This window comes from Petromyzon marinus, chromosome 10, assembly GCF_048934315.1.
Source record: "Petromyzon marinus isolate PM22_M1 ecotype Great Lakes invasive population chromosome 10, UKy_Petmar_22M1.pri1.0, whole genome shotgun sequence".
In the NCBI taxonomy this organism is placed as follows: Eukaryota; Metazoa; Chordata; class Hyperoartia; order Petromyzontiformes; family Petromyzontidae; genus Petromyzon; species Petromyzon marinus.
The window spans coordinates 7,470,034-7,487,534 of record NC_133676.1 but is presented as its reverse complement, the minus strand read 5'-3'; the positions used below and the strand labels follow the sequence as shown (position 1 = coordinate 7,487,534).

Here is a 17,501-nt window from a genome sequence, read left to right as displayed (position 1 = left end):
AGCCAAATGATTCGCGTAACCTCCGCGACATGAGTGATCCAGCACACTTGAACACAATCCCTCGAGCGATGTGTTTGTCACGAAAGCAAACGCTTTTCCACCGCTGCGTTAACATTAGTCCTGATAGATGTGCTTCCAGTGTTACTTTTTTTTTTGTATGCATGTTGAACTTCTCAAGCACCATACGTCGCCGACCCCTGGTAATAGGGAGGTGTGCGGGGGAGACAACAAGCTAAACACTCTTGTTTATTTAGGCGACGATGGCTTGGGGCTGAGCATCATCGGCATGGGGGTGGGAGCAGACGCCGGCCTCGAGAAACTGGGCATCTTCGTGAAGACAATCATGGAGGGCGGAGCAGCGCAGCGCGACGGCAGGTAATGACCGTCTCTCTGGCAGTGCATCACACTGTGGTCATGGATAGTATTCAATCACTTTGGTTTTGTCATTTCCCCCAAGTTTATTCCAGTTCTGCTTTTGATCACCTCACTAGATGAAGTGTCCATTTAGAGCTCTTGCAGAGCAGTGCATCATGCTGTGTTTGAGAATGGTCTGTGGAAGGTAACATCACAGAACTACTCCTGAGATTGCTTCAAGTGACCTATTATCCACATTCAAACCACTGTGATTTTGCACGTGCCTAGCTGTAGCAAAATGAAAATTACACATTATCCTTGTTTCTTATTCGTAGGTCATTGTGGATAATCCACACTGCTTAAGCTTTTTTTTTTACAGGCACACTGGTATGTTGCTTTTTTCATAACCAAAGCTCCATTTTTGAAAAAGCAACCCCATCCTGCTTTGGCACGAGACATTGTTCTAGTACGTTGCAAAAACCTTTCGCCCCCCCCCCCCCCTCCCATATGTTTCCGCAGGATCATGGTGAATGACCAAATTGTGGAGGTGGATGGTGTCAGCCTTGTCGGGGTCACTCAGAATTTCGCCGCCACCGTCCTGAAAAACACACGTGGAAATGTGCGGTACGCTTGCCCCAACTGAATTATTCCCTGCGCGTTTACTTCCCCTCCCCCTCATCGCAGGGTAGCGTGTGACAGACGAGTTAAACCTCGCAGGGTGTCGAGGCACGGCCTTGTGCCGAGTCAGTTCCCTTTTTACGGTTTCCTGTCAAGCGGTGGTAGTTTTGAGCACCACGGATGTCCAAGGGACATTGTCCTAATTTCCTGATGTGCCTCCTGGGTCGTGGTGTATAGCGGCGGCGCCTCTTTGGCATGCGGTGGCCGCCCTGCATCCTGTCGCGTTTGATTCGTGGAATGCTTGCCTGATCCCCAGTTTAGCCATGGAGGTAAATAAACTTTTCACATGCAGTTTAATGTCTGAGCTGCTCTCCTCTCTTGGCATGCTGCCCCTGTTATCAGATGCTGTCACTGAGCTTTTAATGTAGGCCTGTTTAATCTATCTATACTACGAAGTTGTCATTAATTATTGTTGCTCATAATACAGGTTTTTTTGGGGGTACGATCACGTAACTATAAATGTGTCGTTAAACCTGACAACACCCGACACTGACAATTAGTAAAGTTTGTCATGTAAACAGAACATTCCAATTCGTTACTAGTACAGCACACCGGTGTGTTGGAGAGCAAATCCACAACATTTACAATCTGAGTACGACGTTTGGTCATTAATTATAACTGGCATCAGGTTGATGATAGTAACGAATTGGCATGTTCTGTTTACGTAACAAACCTTACTAATTGGCTGTGTCGGGTGGTGGCGGGTTTAACGACACATTTATATTTACGCGATCTAACCCAAAAAAAACTGTATTATGGATGGTATTGGTCGCAAAAGCCTACGTGTTAAATTATTGTTGTTGCTGCTGCATTAGATTAAGCGCACACGTGTTTGGACTTGGCATTAACCGGCTGAGAAATGCAGTCGTTTGCTTTGCACGCTCTGCACCTGTACAGCCTCCTGTTTTCACATCTCTGGGCTGGTAACAAGCACTGGTTGACAGCCTTGCGATGTTCGCTGTTATTAAGCCAATGCAGTTGAGTCAGAGGATGGGTAGGGTTAGCAGAGTTGTGTTACTTCCCTCGATAGATGTCATGACTTTTGATGACCCAGCTAAATAAACAAGTCGCCGCCTTCACATGCCCTGTCCAGTGCCCCTTTGCTGATACCAGGACCCATCTGTCCATTCACGTCTCTTGGTTTGCCGAACCAACTGACCCACCCGCACGCAAACCTCCCGTTATCCAAGGCTCTGGGGATTATGCAAATACATGCGTTTATTTGTTTATTTACTTATATTAATGTGTGCAGTTTGCCAATGAGAGCTTTTTGTGTAGCTTAGTTTCCTGGCCAAATAAGGAGAGAAAAAAAAACCTGCTACTGTGCCGGCGGTCTACGCTTTGTACGACACCAGCTTGCGCACACAAAATAAGCGGAGCTGACGCTGACTCGCACGAGCACTGTGTATTGCCTTTTCCAATCATCCTCTCTTGTCCGTCTGACCTGCATTGGCATCCCGTAATCTGAGATTAGTATAACAAAACTACTAGAAAATGTCCAGAAATCTTTTTTTTTTGTGGCGAGACATACGATTTAGAGCAAAAACCTGCCCCCCTCCCCCCCCCTCCCTCCACACTTGGCACAGGTTGGCTCTTGATTTGGATATTGTGCCTTCCTTGGGCTGCCCTGGTTCTCCTTTGTATTTTAATTTCAACTGGATCCGAGTGAAATGCAGAACCACCGCACGGTCTGGGCCTTTACTGCTCGAGTATAAAATGCGTTATGGAAACTTGCCCTGTTCAGTGCTGGCTTGAGCGTTACTGTGCCCCCTGAGCTTGGAGAGAAAATTTGCGTTTTTGCGGTATTTTATATTAATAAACATTACACGCAAAGCGTAGCGAAGCAATTCTGCAAACATAATTTGGGAATTTCATCTTGCCATGCTTAAACGTAGCCTGCTGACATTGTAATACTTTAATATGATTTACAAATTATATTTATTCAGATAAGAGTATCTTGACAATTTTCTGAAAACACAATTACATATCACATTTGCACTGCAAGATGTTACACTCCCGTCACGTTTACGATAATACGCGTACTCTGAGGCATATATGATTATTTGTGCGGAAAGTTTTCAAATATAAAACTGAGCATTTGGGGTTTCCCTTGCAACACGAGACGGCTGCTCATTTCCTGAAACTGAACTCCGCTCGGTCAAACCCTCGTTTTGGCCACAACGGTGGCAAGGTGAAGCTGATGTGCCTTTAGCAACCTTTCATTCGGAACATCATTTCCACTGTACCTGGCCTTGCTTTGGCACAGCCAGTGTTTTGTCGGTAAATTAATAAGAACCAACAGTCGGTAAGAGTGCATGAACATATAAAACAGAGTATGCTCATGACAACAACCCCTTGTCTTTGAGTAGCTACCTCGCGTAAATATTTAAATAGGTTGTTTTTAATGGAGTCTTGTTGTAAACAAGGGCAGTGATACCGCTTAAAACATGGTTGTCCACCTCAAGCAAGAGTTTAAAATAAATAAACCACGAGTCGCTCATGAGCTCGGCTAGATTGTTCAGTTGGACAGTTCTGCTGCGAGACATGGTCCGTAATTTTAAGCAGCAGTAGCAGATGTTGTTGGTCAACATGTAATGGAATAGATAGCCTCCATGCCCGATATCTTCCTTTCACAAAGCATAGTCCTTGCACAATGGTGTACGTTGGCATGAGAGTTGCTGCTGACGATACCGCGATACATCGTACGACATGAGATCCACGATAATCGTATCGTCTGTTTTGCTAAATATTGTTAGGTTGCAATTATTGCCGCTCCATTGTTTATTTAATTTCCTGACAATATATATAAAAATAGCAAACTTCAGTAATGAAAGATGTAAATATCTCTTATCGATTGAAATGAGTACTTTTTAAAATACTCTGTTTTTTTCGGTAAAGTCACGTAGGTAAAATAAAGTAAGCAGCAATTGATACAGCAATTTTGCTGTGACGGTTTCTACCTGAAGACAGGCGCTTGTGTTGCCTCTGAAACGTCGTGATTTAATTTAGTTGTTTTCATTTATTTTATTTTTATTTTATCTACGTGACTTTACCGAAAAAACCAAAGAGTATGAATCCTTGCAGTCACGAAAGCTTCAAATCTAGAAATACTTTGAAAAAATGTTTTGGGAGTAATTGACATCATGCAAAGCAATGTGATTAATTAGTAATTATGTATGTGAACTATATATGATGAATTTGTAACAATTAGAAAGACTTGCGGCAGGATTATTTGGTGAACTGCAATTCAGTAACCTCTTTTCCGTACTCAAAGTTCAGCAAAGCTCAAAAACTTTTGTTTGCAGAGTTATGGGGAACTGATAGTGGTAATCGTCATCGTGAAATTTGGCATCATATCATGTAAGATTATATCGCGGAAACGCTAGTTAGCACATGTTGACACGGACTGCTGAGTCCTGGCGTGCATTAATACATATCAGTACATATCTGTTTATTGTTTGTCATGTAATTGTAATGAGTATAGAAATATGATCAGTCTAAAAATTATCTGCCTGAGTCGACTTGTACTTTGGGGCTTTGTTTTTAGTCTGAGTCCCATTTGCTTGCACATTGGACTATCCCGGTCTGTTTGAGCGCTCACCTGGTTAAACAAAATAACCTTGACTTGATATTGGTGCGTACCATGACGGTGGTGGGGGGGGGGGGGTGCAGATTTCGCATTGGACGTGAGCGCCCGGGCCAGGAGAGCGAGGTTGCACGGCTCATCAGCCAGACGCTGGAGCAGGAGCGGCGACAGAGGGAGCTTCTGGAGCAGCAGTACGCCCGCTACCACGACAACGAGGACGATGATGACGAAGAGGAGGAGGTGAGTTGGGATGGAGCTCGCATGGGGCAGGAAACACCACACAACGTATCGATTGGCAACAGTCTCGTTTAAAGCCGCCTTTTTTTACGCGGTGGCCACTTTTGCGTATCGACCATCGATTCCTGGGGAAGTGAATTTCCCTTCCTTCTGTAGACCTAACACTTAGCTCCTCATTACTGTGCAGGGGTTGCTCCACGCATTAACCTCCCATAACTGTTTCCTCCCCCGTACAGGCCGCTTCGTTTTCTCTCAACGTGGATGTACGTTTCAGTCTCATTTTTCTCCTCTTGAGACACGCACATACACTCCACTAAACGCCTATCTTTGCTGCCGTCTCTCATATTAACCCCTAACCGTGAGCGAGGGGAAATATTGTCGTGCCTCACTCTCAGTTCTGTGTTGGAATGGTCCTCCAGTCACTGTGGGTTCATAGGCAGCTGCCCTGTTCTATGATCACGGTTGATCCAGCTATTAATATTCAGATGTCATCATTGGCTCTTCCATGGGCTCATCATTTTCATTATTGCACTAATTTTCAGGAGGGTCCTGCCGAGTTTTCAAAGTAAGTGGTGACAATTTCCACGTATATTCCTATTGAGTAAATTGGGGGTAATTTTCCAATGTAGAAAATTTGGAGCATGATGTCGGCACACAATGGCCCCCATTCTTGTGATTGATGTCAAAGGATCTCTAACATCCACTATGAAGCAGACGGCCGCGAATGTTTCTGGTTAAGCCACTGGATTCGAACTGTGAACCTCTGCAGCGAGCGATAAACACACAACCTGTTAAGCACATGCTGCTTGGGCTACTGGGATATTTTTGCCATGCCCTTATACACATCCCCTTTTTTTTACAGCCAATGCAGACCATGTCACCATAAGTGAAGTTAATAAAACCATTCCTTTTTTCCACATGGGCTCCCTTTTAAAATATACTTTTAATCTCAGTGGCATCTTAATCGGTAGTAAAGAAATCATTCAGAAAAAGTATACTTCAGTTTTGCTTGTTGGTGAACAATATTTAATTTGGAACTCTTGCCAACAGCAGTTCATCACCACATGACAGTCCAGCTCCAGGAATGTAATATCACAAAACTACCCCCGAGAGCCCTGAAATTGCCTGTTATCCACACCAGGGGTTCTTATACTTTCTCACATACCCTGTGGCGCTCGCGATGTTCATCACTTGGTAACCAAACAAATGTTTTTTGAACCCTCAGAACTGGAAAATATATTAAGGAAATTGGCACCCTATCACCCAAATGAAATGCCAGTCCGCCACTTTGTACTCCTGTATAACAAATAACTCCCAAGTGCCTTTGTGCTGGCTCGACATTACTCAGGACCTGTTAGTCCTGTTGTGCATCGACTGCCGGCTGTCATCTCGGACAGTGTGGGGCTTTTTAACGCTAAGCCATGGTTGGAAGGATTGTAAACAATGATGGTCACAAAGAGGGTTTTATGCTTTGAGAAGTGCATTTTGAATCTGCACCATCTTGTGTTTTTTCTTCCACTTTTGTATCCAATGTCATTTCCACAATGCCATAAGATGCTGTTCTTTTTAATTCCCTGCATCATTGTATGCTGATCCTTCATGCCTTTATCTTATATATTGGTTTTTTTTTAAATACATGTTTAATAATCCCTCAAGTTCACATGTTTCAGTGGGGAAGGAGCAGCGGTGCAGTGGTTCGCTCATTGATCTACGACTCCAGCAATCTGAGTTAAATTCTTGGCCACGGCTAACATCAGTGGCGAGTGATATCCACACTGGTCCTTGGTCACCTCCTTCACCATGCTGCACTGACCATCTTGATGACGTAGAGTCAAACAATCCACATGACTGAAAGGCAACGGGAGACCTCTATCCAGCAGTGGATTAATAAAGGGCTGTATATTATGTACCATTCATTATCTGATTCAATTTTTTACCAAAACTTGTTTGCATTTAATTTGATTCTGTAATTCCTTTTTTTAATTATTGATGTAAGAATGCGGTAATAATCGCATTCCATATAAACCCTCCAGTTCCTTCTTTCCCAATAAGTCGATGACTGCATGTGCTCCTCGTCCCTCTCCATCCCACCCGCTTGTAGTGGCAGCAACTAGCCTATGGCTGCTACGACCGAGACAACGGCAACAACAATAACAACAACAATAATCGCAGGGGGATTCAGGTTTGTGTCCTTCCACATAGCGCTCGCCCGATATCTATGTCTGTGCGATGTCTTTGCTTCTGCCCTTTCTGAATCTAGGAAATGCTGGGAGCTTTCTATGGCGATTTAACCCTGCTAATCTAAATTCATTTTCAGTGCTTATTGTGCTCATGGCCATGCCTCGCAAATGTCCTGCTGTGCGAGTATTCGCTGATTGTTACAGCCTCATGGAAATTCTATGAAATGGAGGAAAACCTTCCCATGTTTGCGTGAGTGCGTATCATTGGTGGTTACTAACAAATTGTATTACGATGGAAGTTATGCAAGAATCTGTTTTTCGAAGGCAGGGGTGGGAGAACCTATGGTGTGCGGACTGGACACGGCCTACAGCCACACAAAACTTACCAATCCGAAAAGGCCCACAAACGATATTTGTTCATCACTGCAAGCATCATGGTTGCACTAATTTCAATGCTTAATGTTTGTTTGACCACAAAAGGTATTTGAAAGTCCGGAATAAAACGTTTCTCCACCCCTGGTCTTGGACATGCTGGATGGAATTACTGGGCTGACTCTTTTGCTTGACATCGCCATTGTTTTAACCTTTCGGGAAATGCGCAGAACGCTGCTGCCTCGGTCCAGAAAACGCTGCCTCCTGTTTGTCGTCGATAATTAACGGCGCTTCTCGCTGCGGTCCCCTGTAAGCTTCTCTGTGGGGGCATTGAGAACGCGACGCACACTGCGGTGACCACCACAGGCGTGTGCACGTGCACACACTTGCCCGCAGCCACGATGCCGCGTTTAACGAGTTTGAATTCGTTGACTGTACGCGCCAAATTGATTGGTGGTGACGGGCGACGTATAATAACGCTGCCGTGCCGTGGGCAGACGGGCGAGTACGCGACGGACGAGGACGAAGAGGGTGCGGACGCCGGGAGGTTGGCCATCGAGGTGTTTGACCTCCCCGAGGGGGACGGCATGCTGTCGCCCAGCGAGATGGACACGAGCACGCTCGCCCGCAAGTTCCAGGAGGTGAGGACTCATGTGCTTAATCAGCAGCCCATGCCGCTAATTTCTAAATTGAAAACTCATTTCCTTAGAACAGCTTTTTGTGTTTAGTTTGTTGTCCTTCTCCCCCCCCCCACACCTCCGATTAGCACGGTTGGTTATGTACGGTGTGAAATAAGTTCAATATACATTCATATATGCTAAAACCATATTACTTGGAATGCGCCCTGTCTTAAAAACTAAGTATGGGTGGAGCCTGAATATATAGCCCTTGGTTGGATGACCATTATGCACAAGCAGGCTGTCATAGGGCTTGCAGGATTCTGTTCTGGGTAGTAGTGGGTAGTGCAGCAATTTTTATTGCTCTTCTGTACTTGTAAGCTCGTACACTTATGCTCTCTGCCCGCATTGATCAGCGTAGTAAAATATGATAAATTAATCTTTACAACCTGCACAGATGTGGGGAGGCCGTCATCCAGCAGTGGATTGACAAAGGGTTGTGTTGGTTTAATGTTCTGCAGCATGACTGTTACTATTGTTCTATAATTGCTACATGTATGATGGGAGATTGGGAATTTTAAATGTACAATGTTTGTGCTTACAGGCATCCAAGTTGGAATCAAACTGTGATGCTGCCTTATATTGTGATGCTGCGTTGACAGTGGTGCAAAAGCATAATTGACAAAAAACTCAACACATTAGTCAATAACACTGCCTAAATGAAGGACCATTTCCCAAAATGTTGCCTATTATATGCATTTCGTTTTAAGGCCACAGAGTTATTGACCAATGTGTTGAATTTCAGGTTTGAAATAGAAGCCCCTTTTGTTCTGAAGAAAATAACTTTCAACCTTAATTTTATCATTCTGTAATTTTGTCAATGTCCCTGTTTATAGAAATTAAAAGCAGAGTTTAATATTATTTTTATTTGCGACATTCTATTTCCAGCTGAGGATCAAACATGCTGTCACGGAGGCTGAAATTTCCAAGTTAAAGAAGAAGGTTGGACATTATTTTTTACTCGTTTCATTGATGATTTCGTTGACCTTTGTGTGATAATTTTGAGGATTGTATTTATTATTACAAATCCCAACATGCAAGTGCCTTAATAGAGCTTTGCTTTACTGAATAAAATGAAGCTACTGGTAACTCTCAATTGTCTGGGGCAGGTAGGGATTGCCTGGATAAAACACTGTTTAATGCAAACATACGTAAATTAGGCTATATAAACTATTTTATCGTTTACTGATGTAGAATGGGGATAAAGGCGTGGAATGTGTCATCTATGTGTTTTATTGTTTCTTAACAGCAATCGTTTTACTTTTCTAAAATGTATGTAGTTACATGAGCCCATTGAGTCGTTAAGCCTCTATCAGTGAAGAGCCGGTTAATAATTAAGACAGTGCTAGTAAAGGGCAAGGATGAGCCGAGTTGATCAACATCGCGGATAATCTGCACATGGATAATGGGGCGTTCACTGTAATATAATGAAGGAATTCATCGTCAGTCAATCTGTATTTTTTACTTTTTGCTTCCCCATTCGCTTGCATGGTGCTAATCCTCCTGCTTCTCCAACCAGCTGGCGTACACCGAGGATGAGAAGGAACGTTGGGAGACCGAGCGACTGCAGTTGCAGCAGAACATGGAGGAAAACGCCGAGCGCATGAGCAAGCTCGAGGGCTACTGGCTCGAGGCACAGACGTTGTGCCAGAGCGTGAACGAGCACCTCAAGGAGAGCCAGGCCCAGTACCAGGTGCTGGAGAAGAAGTACAACAAGGCAAAGAAGCTCATCAAGGAGTACCAGCAAAAGTGAGCCTGCGCATTCCACACAACCCTTTTTTTCTAAATTACTTTCGCCAGCCGATGAATAAACGCACGCGCCTGTCTCGACTAGTCTCGGGCGCGGTGTCCTGCCTGCGTGGGTGTAGCCTGATTGTCCAAAGCCCGAGGTACATTAGAGACTCCTGGTGGACCTTAAACAACTGCCATTTGAGAGGGAATTAGTGCGATGCAACTCTAGGGCCACACACCATTTGTGTTACGACTTCCATTGTTTTGTGTGGCCAATTTTATGTGAACGATTTGCTTCGAAATGGAATTTCTCCTGCCTTGAATTCAAATGACATGGCGATGCAAGAGAGTGGCAATAACCAATTGGATTTGTAATACAGGCATATATATATATAATTAATGTATTAAAACATAAGCATTAATTTGATAAAATATGTGTTGTTATGTAAGTGTATTTATTGAAAGTGTATTTACTGTGATCTGCTTTTTTCTCAGGGAAACTGATTTTGCAAAGCGCGACGAAACGCAGAATAAAAAGCTTTCGGAAATGGAAGAGGAGTTTGGGAAAAAAATACAAACTCTGCAGAGCCGGGTAAGGGCAAGCACTACCAACGTTTGAACATGAAACATTGACTACGTTCTACAGTTTGTCATTTATGTACAGCTTCCCATCTTGAGTAGCATACCATCCTTGTCTCATATCTCAAGTAGCGAATTTGCTGTGACAATGGATAGTTTTGTTTGTTAGACAGATACTGACAGTATATGTTAAAAAGTATGTTTAAATATTTCATGGGGTGCTTTCTAAAAAGTTTACAATCACACCTAGTATATGAAACATATACTGTACATATGCACGTGTACATGTCAATCCATTGCTGGATGAGTGCCTTCCCATGTCTGCGGGTTGTGGCTGGTCGTGGCTGGTCACTTTGGGTTGATGGTCAGGAGCATACATGTCGAAGCATACGAGTGCGGCAAAACAATGGATTTTGAGACACTACCCTCTGTTGCCCACCACGTAGCCCAGTGAGCTCTGGCAACCTCTGTGTGTGCATGGTGGTCACCCATCCAGCAATTTCGAGGCTCAATCCTACTTCGCTTCTGAGATCTCGCATTTTCCAGATAATTTGATCATAGACGATTATGTTAATAATTGTGCATTGCTGTTTGGGGTAATTAGAGTGAGTTTTTTTTAGCACGAGCATTTATTGCTCTCATAGGCACAGGCACGTGTTATTAAAATATAAAGTTAGAACCCTGCAATTACTTAATTGCGCCACTGCTGGCAGAATAACCTCCTGTATCGGGAGTTCTAGAGTAAGTAACGTACATTTGTAAATGTGTGCCCCTCTGCCACGTACACAGATAGTGGATTTGGAACGAGAGCTGGGGAGGCCCCCAGGTGGAAATCCCCAGCAGGACCCCGGCAGCAAGGCCGACGTGACGCTCCCACCCTCCCCGTCGCACGAGCCGGAGTCCGCCACGGTCGGTGGCACCAACGGGGAACCAGCAGCGGTGGTGGGGACAGAGTGACGCCCCCCCTCTCCCACCGCCCTCTGGGGGCCGTTGCCTGCCGTGACCTCCGCACACATCACCCCAAATCAATGACGGTGCCCGCCGCGTCCCCGTGACAGCGCTGCGCAGGCATGAGTGCCGCTAGTTGTGCGACAGCCTTTCCGACACCGCTATCATCATCGTGTCTCCTTGCGCGAGCCACGCGCGCGAACCACGTGTGCGCTCACGACTGGCGGAACTTCGCATGAGGTCGAAAAAATTGAGCACTGGACTGCATTTTTTTTTTTACGTGCGAAAGATGCTCGACACAAAAGAAAAAAAAATGTAACACTTTTTGCATTAAAAAGGAATGTTTGCTTGACTTAAGTGGACAATTTCAGGATTTTTTCACCAACAATAAAGCAGTATTGGGTGTCTTCAAGTGCAGTATGAAGCACATTTTCATATTAACGTAACCAAGGCAGTGTTTCTTGGTTTTGGTGGATACAAATTTAGGGACCATATTAAGAAAGCTTTCTAGCTGTGTATTTAATGGAAAATAATGCTTTTTTTTGCCCCAGCAATAGTGTTGTTGGGTGATTAAATGTTCTCGCTTTGAAATTAAACGTTGACGGTGCTGTTTTTGTTTCAGGCACTTATTTTCTGCTTGTAGTGTTCTTCATGCCGATGATGTGGAGGCATCCTGTTACTATAAAACTGGTACATAATGCTCCTAACAGATTCGGATTTTTAAATGTTCTTATTTAAAGTGTATTCAGATGAAAAGAATCAAAACTTTAAAAAGTTCTGCAACTTCAGTTTGAACACTTGAAGATCAATAACAGGCTTTCCAAGGTACATTATAGTTTAAGCCATGTGTCGTCTGTATGCCTCGTTGGGTGTCGTCTTAAGTTGTGACATTTTCTGTAATATATCTAATATATTGTTTTGTTTCTCCTGGTTGCAGCTAAGGTGTACATTGCGTATACGAGATATAAGCTGCGCGCAAACCACTTATGTTTGATTCAAATTGGAAATCAGATGCTTGATGCATCTGAAAAGAGAAGCATAACTAACGTGACTTTACCGAAAAAACTAAGAATATAATTTGGGGGCACTTAAACATCACGAACATTGACCATAGACGACAGCAGTGAGCAACCAATCGCTGTTATTTAGACCACACAAATAGTATGCACGTTGTTGTACTATAGTCAGATTACAATCAGAACAAATAAGGATAGTTGTGTGTAAATAAGTTTGTGGAAACAATTGTGCTCTGTGCTAGTTAAACCATGTTTATTGTCTTGTTATTTTTTACTTTATTTTCCTGCTCTTGACATATGCCATAATGCTGCCATTTTTGCATGGGCTATACTGTAGCGTTGAGCACACAATTTGTGGCTGGTAGAATACAGGCTTTTAGAGATTGATTGGTTGCTTTGGGAAGAAAAACTGTTATGTATACATTCCTCAAGCCATTAACAAGGATATTCTTAACTTCTCAAAGCTCTTTGAAATTGTTGTTTTGCGCCAGCATTGCTTTAGTGCGTGGTAGTTGCACTGCTGTTATTAGATTATGGTAGCTTCAGTATTGACTCTTAATCACTAAATTAACCAGCTAGATGTCAACAGTATTAAAATGCTGTAAAAACTGCATAACATTTTTATATAAATTGTGATGTCTCTTGTACGTTTCTGCTTATTGAAATTATTTTATGTGTGCAACTGACATCTCAGACCTATCTTTTAAAATAAGTTCTTGAAATACAAGCTTTGAGGATTACAGTTAATCGGGCAGTGACAGCAAAATTTCTGTATATTATGAATTTTTCGTACGTAAAGAAAAAAAGTTTGTACATGTGAAGCTGCCTTGTAAAACCTCTGAAGCAGAATTGTGATTTCAGCAAAGCGGTGGTATTTGCAGCTCTTGTTCATTGCAGCTCTTGTTCATTGCAGCTCTTGTTCATTGCAGCAGTCACTAAAATGTTTAACCTGAGCAGATGTCATGGAAGTGGTGTTTATAAATGGCTCATTTAATTGCGTCGTTGGTTGTGTCTGCGAGTTTCTATTGTGACTCGTGAGGCATTTGCACACTCAGTGCTGTGATCATTCTGCTCTCATTTGGAGGGGTACCTTTGCGTGATGATGGCCGTCTTGTGGGTCCTGAATAAGTCGATTAAATGCAGGGTTACAACCAGGCCAGATTAGAAATCTGCTTCACGACCAATTTCCCTTAAAGTGATATTAACAAAAGCAAAAAAAATACATTTTTTTAAGTGTATGCTTTTTGCCAGTTAATCCAAAGATTAACCAAATTTATGTTCAATGGAGTTGGTGCGTCATCAGATTTCTATTGGCCACGGTTAAAACTATAAGCTTTAGCTGAAAGATAATAACGGACTTGTAAAACAAAATAAGATTATAAACTAGTTGTATTACAATATTTACTGTTGGTTTCCTGTTTCATTCCAGTTATTGCCATTACTGTTTGTTCATCTGTCAATGTAGAAGATACCTGAAAAGTTAACGTTAAGATATTTACAAGACCATTTTAAATATTGGTCATTCTGGTACAGTAGCAATGTGAGGTTTTTTATCAACTCCATTAAATTATTATTTCTATCATTTTTAATATCCCCGTTTTCAGTGTAATGGTAAACTGTAAATATCTTAGCTTGTGTGGTGAAAAAGTGTTTGGTAATTGATTGCACCGAGTGTGAAACACGTATGGATGTGAAAGGAAAATAATGTACCAGTGGTGGAGGTTTAATTTTGGGATACATCTTCCCATGCTCAAACATAAACTCAAGCCAAGATCAGGAGAGGTGAGTACTGTACTGGGCATGGTGCCTTCCGTGCAAGCCCCTACCGAATCTATTAAGTGTGGCATTGTAAAGTTTAAAATTACATGCTCAGAAATAGCAGGTAAATGTGAAAGCAATTCCCAATTTCTTTCCATTTTTATTTACAAAGACATCGGTTTTCAAAGGATGTTGGCATCATCGAGTAAGGAAGAGGGTTTGGTTTAAGATTTCTGACTTTGGGGTGACTAAGGTTCCGGAAGAGGGTTGTGGTTAGAATGAGCACTATGGTAAGGGTTAGAATTAAAGTTTGAGTGAGATTTGTGGTTAGTTGCGATCATTTAAGTGATTTGTTAGGTTGAAGACTAGGGTTAGATATGGCTCATGCATGATTTTCAATACAAGCTTTGAGTCAGTGTCGCTCTTTCTCCATCTCCTCTTTTATGAGCATTAGAGCAACACCTCCCACGCTGGCGGGGCGTGTGTTTGGCTTGGCTTTGGTCTTGTGAATCCTCACTTTCCCACCACTGGTTGGTGATGGGTTTTGCTGTGTTTCATCCCATTAGGTTTTAGCCGGCATGAGACAACGCACTTCCGCCGTGCCCATGTGTTCCTTGTACTTTAATGTGGATTTGTATTCAACATGAACAAAACCTCAATAAAAAAAACCCCGAAAATAACCAGATTGTAACTTAATCATTCGTCGTTTGTAAGCGATCTTTGCAATTGCAGCAGTACACACATTGCTTTGGGAAATGTGTAGAGTGTATTTGATGCCCAACATGAGCAACAAATCTAAAACTAAGTAACTATTATAGGTACAGTACTTTTCATCGCATTGATGCAGATTTGTCTCGTTTAAAACAAAAAAAAACCGTATGAAGCTAATTAGTCATTTTTTAAAGTACACAACCCATGTTTGTTTTCAACTCCTAGATGTGTTGTAAAGGTTTGCTCAGTGGCTAGTCTTTAAAGTTAAAAGTCAGTGATGGTAACTTAAAAAATACTGTATCACAGTAAGACAATATAAAGCAATAGGTTAATAACATTAATTTCAAATTTTCTCCCTGCTAAAAAAAATACGTATCTTAATTGTAAATTTATCCAGTTGTGGAAATTTTACATTACTGTACCTGGCCGGGTCAGTGTCTGCAAATGAACTCAATACATTTTCACGAGTAGAATTTACTATAACTATTGTACGATATTCATGCATGCTCCGATTGCAATAGCGGTTGCTATGATTGGATTGTAATAAATTGCCACATATAAAACAAATGTATCTTTTTGGGATTGAACCTAGATCACAATCTCCCAGTTCGAGGTTCTACTGGAGCTTTATGTATCGCTTTAAGCTTGTCTTTACCAAGGAAGTTACTAATTTCATTGGCAGAGGTTTAACCTACATTATTGTGTAAATCCATTATAATATATAAGGGAAATTTGTAAATGTGTGTCTGTTCAAAATTTTTAGCGTACTTCCCGACATGCAACAAACTTTAAATTTCCCATGTGGGTACTTTCCAGACTGTACACCATGCAAAAATTATAAAAATAGACTTTTGTATATTTTTTTGGAGGGGCGCAATAATGCATATATTTTGCACGGCAAGTGAGTTGTGACGTCACCTCTGTCATGTCACCCGCATGCGGAAGTGTAACGGCGCGTGCCTGCTCATGTCACGCATCACCCCCCCCAACCCTCCACGAGTAAAGTGCCATACAAATGTGTTGCAGGTCTAAGGCGTTCTTCGCGCAGCATTGCTTTATTATTTCAGTCGTTTACTGCCGTACGTACCCTGACAGTTGTGTGTCTGCAGCAAGCGCTTGTATGTGTACTTATGGACGTGTGTGTGTGGGGGAGCGGTAGTGTAGTGGTTAGCGCGCTGTGTGTGTGTGTGGGGAGCGGTAGTGTAGTGGTTAGCGCGCTGTCTGTGTGTGTGTGTGGGGGGAGCGGTAGTGTAGTGGTTAGCGCGCTGTCTGTGTGTCTGTGTGGGGGGAGCGGTAGTGTAGTGGTTAGCGCGCTGTCTGTGTGTTTGTGTCTGTGTGGGGGGAGCGGTAGTGTAGTGGTTAGCGCGCTGTTTGTGTGTCTGTGTGTGTGTGTGGGGGGAGCGGTAGTGTAGTGGTTAGCGAGCTGTGTGTTTGTGCCTGTGTGGGGGGAGCGGTAGTGTAGTGGTTAGCGCGCTGTCTGTGTGTCTGTGTGTGTGTGGGGAGTGGTAGTGTAGTGGTTAGCGCGCTGTCTGTGTGTTTGTGTCTGTGTGGGGGGAGTGGTAGTGTAGTGGTTAGCGCGCTGTGTCTGTGTGGTGGGAGTGGTAGTGTAGTGGTTAGCGCGCTGTCTGTGTGGGGGAGTGGTAGTGTAGTGGTTAGCGCGCTGTCTGTGTGTCTGTGTGTGGGGGGAGCGGTAGTGTAGTGGTTAGCGCGCTGTGTGTCTGTGTGTGTGTGTGGGGAGCGGTAGTGTAGTGGTTAGCGCGCTGCGCTACGAACCCGGCTACCCGAGTTCGATTCCTGCTCACGGCCAACACCGGTGACGATTATTTGAACCGGTCCTGGGCCTCCCCTAGGTCAACTCAGCCTCAAACGAGTAACTGGTGTGGTGTGTGAACATCACCACTTGGGGGACAAAGGCAGCCGGGCGTGGTGAATCCAAGTCCCGGGCGAAGCCAGGTAGTAAAGCTAGATTGTAATACTGTACAGTATATTGCAATACAAACCCCAATAACCGACATGGCCTTCAAGCAAGTTAACTGACAAAGGGCTGTAAATTATCATTACACAATCTTGATTTGAATCTTTCGTGACTGCAGGAAAGCATTTCCCATCTGATGGACGCGTGATTTATTGTATTTAATACCTACGTGAGTACCATTACAGTATTTAAAAGCGTCCAACGGCATGGACAAAGGCTCACCAATCGAGAAGCTGCGAGTAGTTTGGCTAGGGACGTTTAAAAAAATATATTAACTCTGATCGATTTCTTTATACGCCAAAAGGCAGATCTTTGACCCTGATGTCTGATGTTGAGCTTTCGCCTTCACCAGCTGGCACCCCTTCCTTCGAATCATCAAACAGAATTTACTGTTTGTTTCTTGACCTCTCTATTCCAAGGTCTTTCGGAAAAGTCATCACCCTTTCCACCTTTTGAGAATTTGGCCACCATCGTTTTGCCTTTTAAGGCGTTGCTTTATTCCAAGAAATACAACACGCTGGCGTTTCAGGCAGTGGCTCTTCATAATGTTTTAAAAGTAAAGTTACAAAACCGTCCAGAGTTGACCGGTAGTACCTGTGGAAAATGAGGACCTTATTCCCGGTTTAAAATATTTTCGAAAAGCGCATTTTTTGTTCAAAGCGGTACTTTTCAGGAACGCATTTACAGCGTTAAACGAGG

At 43.2% G+C, this 17,501-nt stretch overlaps 1 protein-coding gene across 3 annotated transcripts in view; it reads left to right on the top strand.

Moving 5' to 3' along the window:
* LOC116941008 (neurabin-2) overlaps window positions 1–14,796 on the top strand; it is a 41,499-nt gene extending 26,703 nt beyond the window's left edge. For 2 of the 3 annotated variants that reach the window (XM_032951541.2, XM_032951542.2), the window contains exons 4-12: window positions 255–375; window positions 874–978; window positions 4,705–4,858; window positions 6,957–7,037; window positions 7,905–8,048; window positions 8,973–9,026; window positions 9,604–9,833; window positions 10,311–10,407; window positions 11,184–14,796. In XM_032951541.2, coding sequence (XP_032807432.2) covers window positions 255–375; window positions 874–978; window positions 4,705–4,858; window positions 6,957–7,037; window positions 7,905–8,048; window positions 8,973–9,026; window positions 9,604–9,833; window positions 10,311–10,407; window positions 11,184–11,351 — 1,154 coding nt within the window. In that variant the 3' untranslated portion in view covers window positions 11,352–14,796. The remainder of the gene's footprint in view (window positions 1–254; window positions 376–873; window positions 979–4,704; window positions 4,859–6,956; window positions 7,038–7,904; window positions 8,049–8,972; window positions 9,027–9,603; window positions 9,834–10,310; window positions 10,408–11,183) is intronic. The other variant, XM_032951543.2, reaches the window with a different exon arrangement.
* Window positions 14,797–17,501: the final 2,705 nt, after the last annotated feature.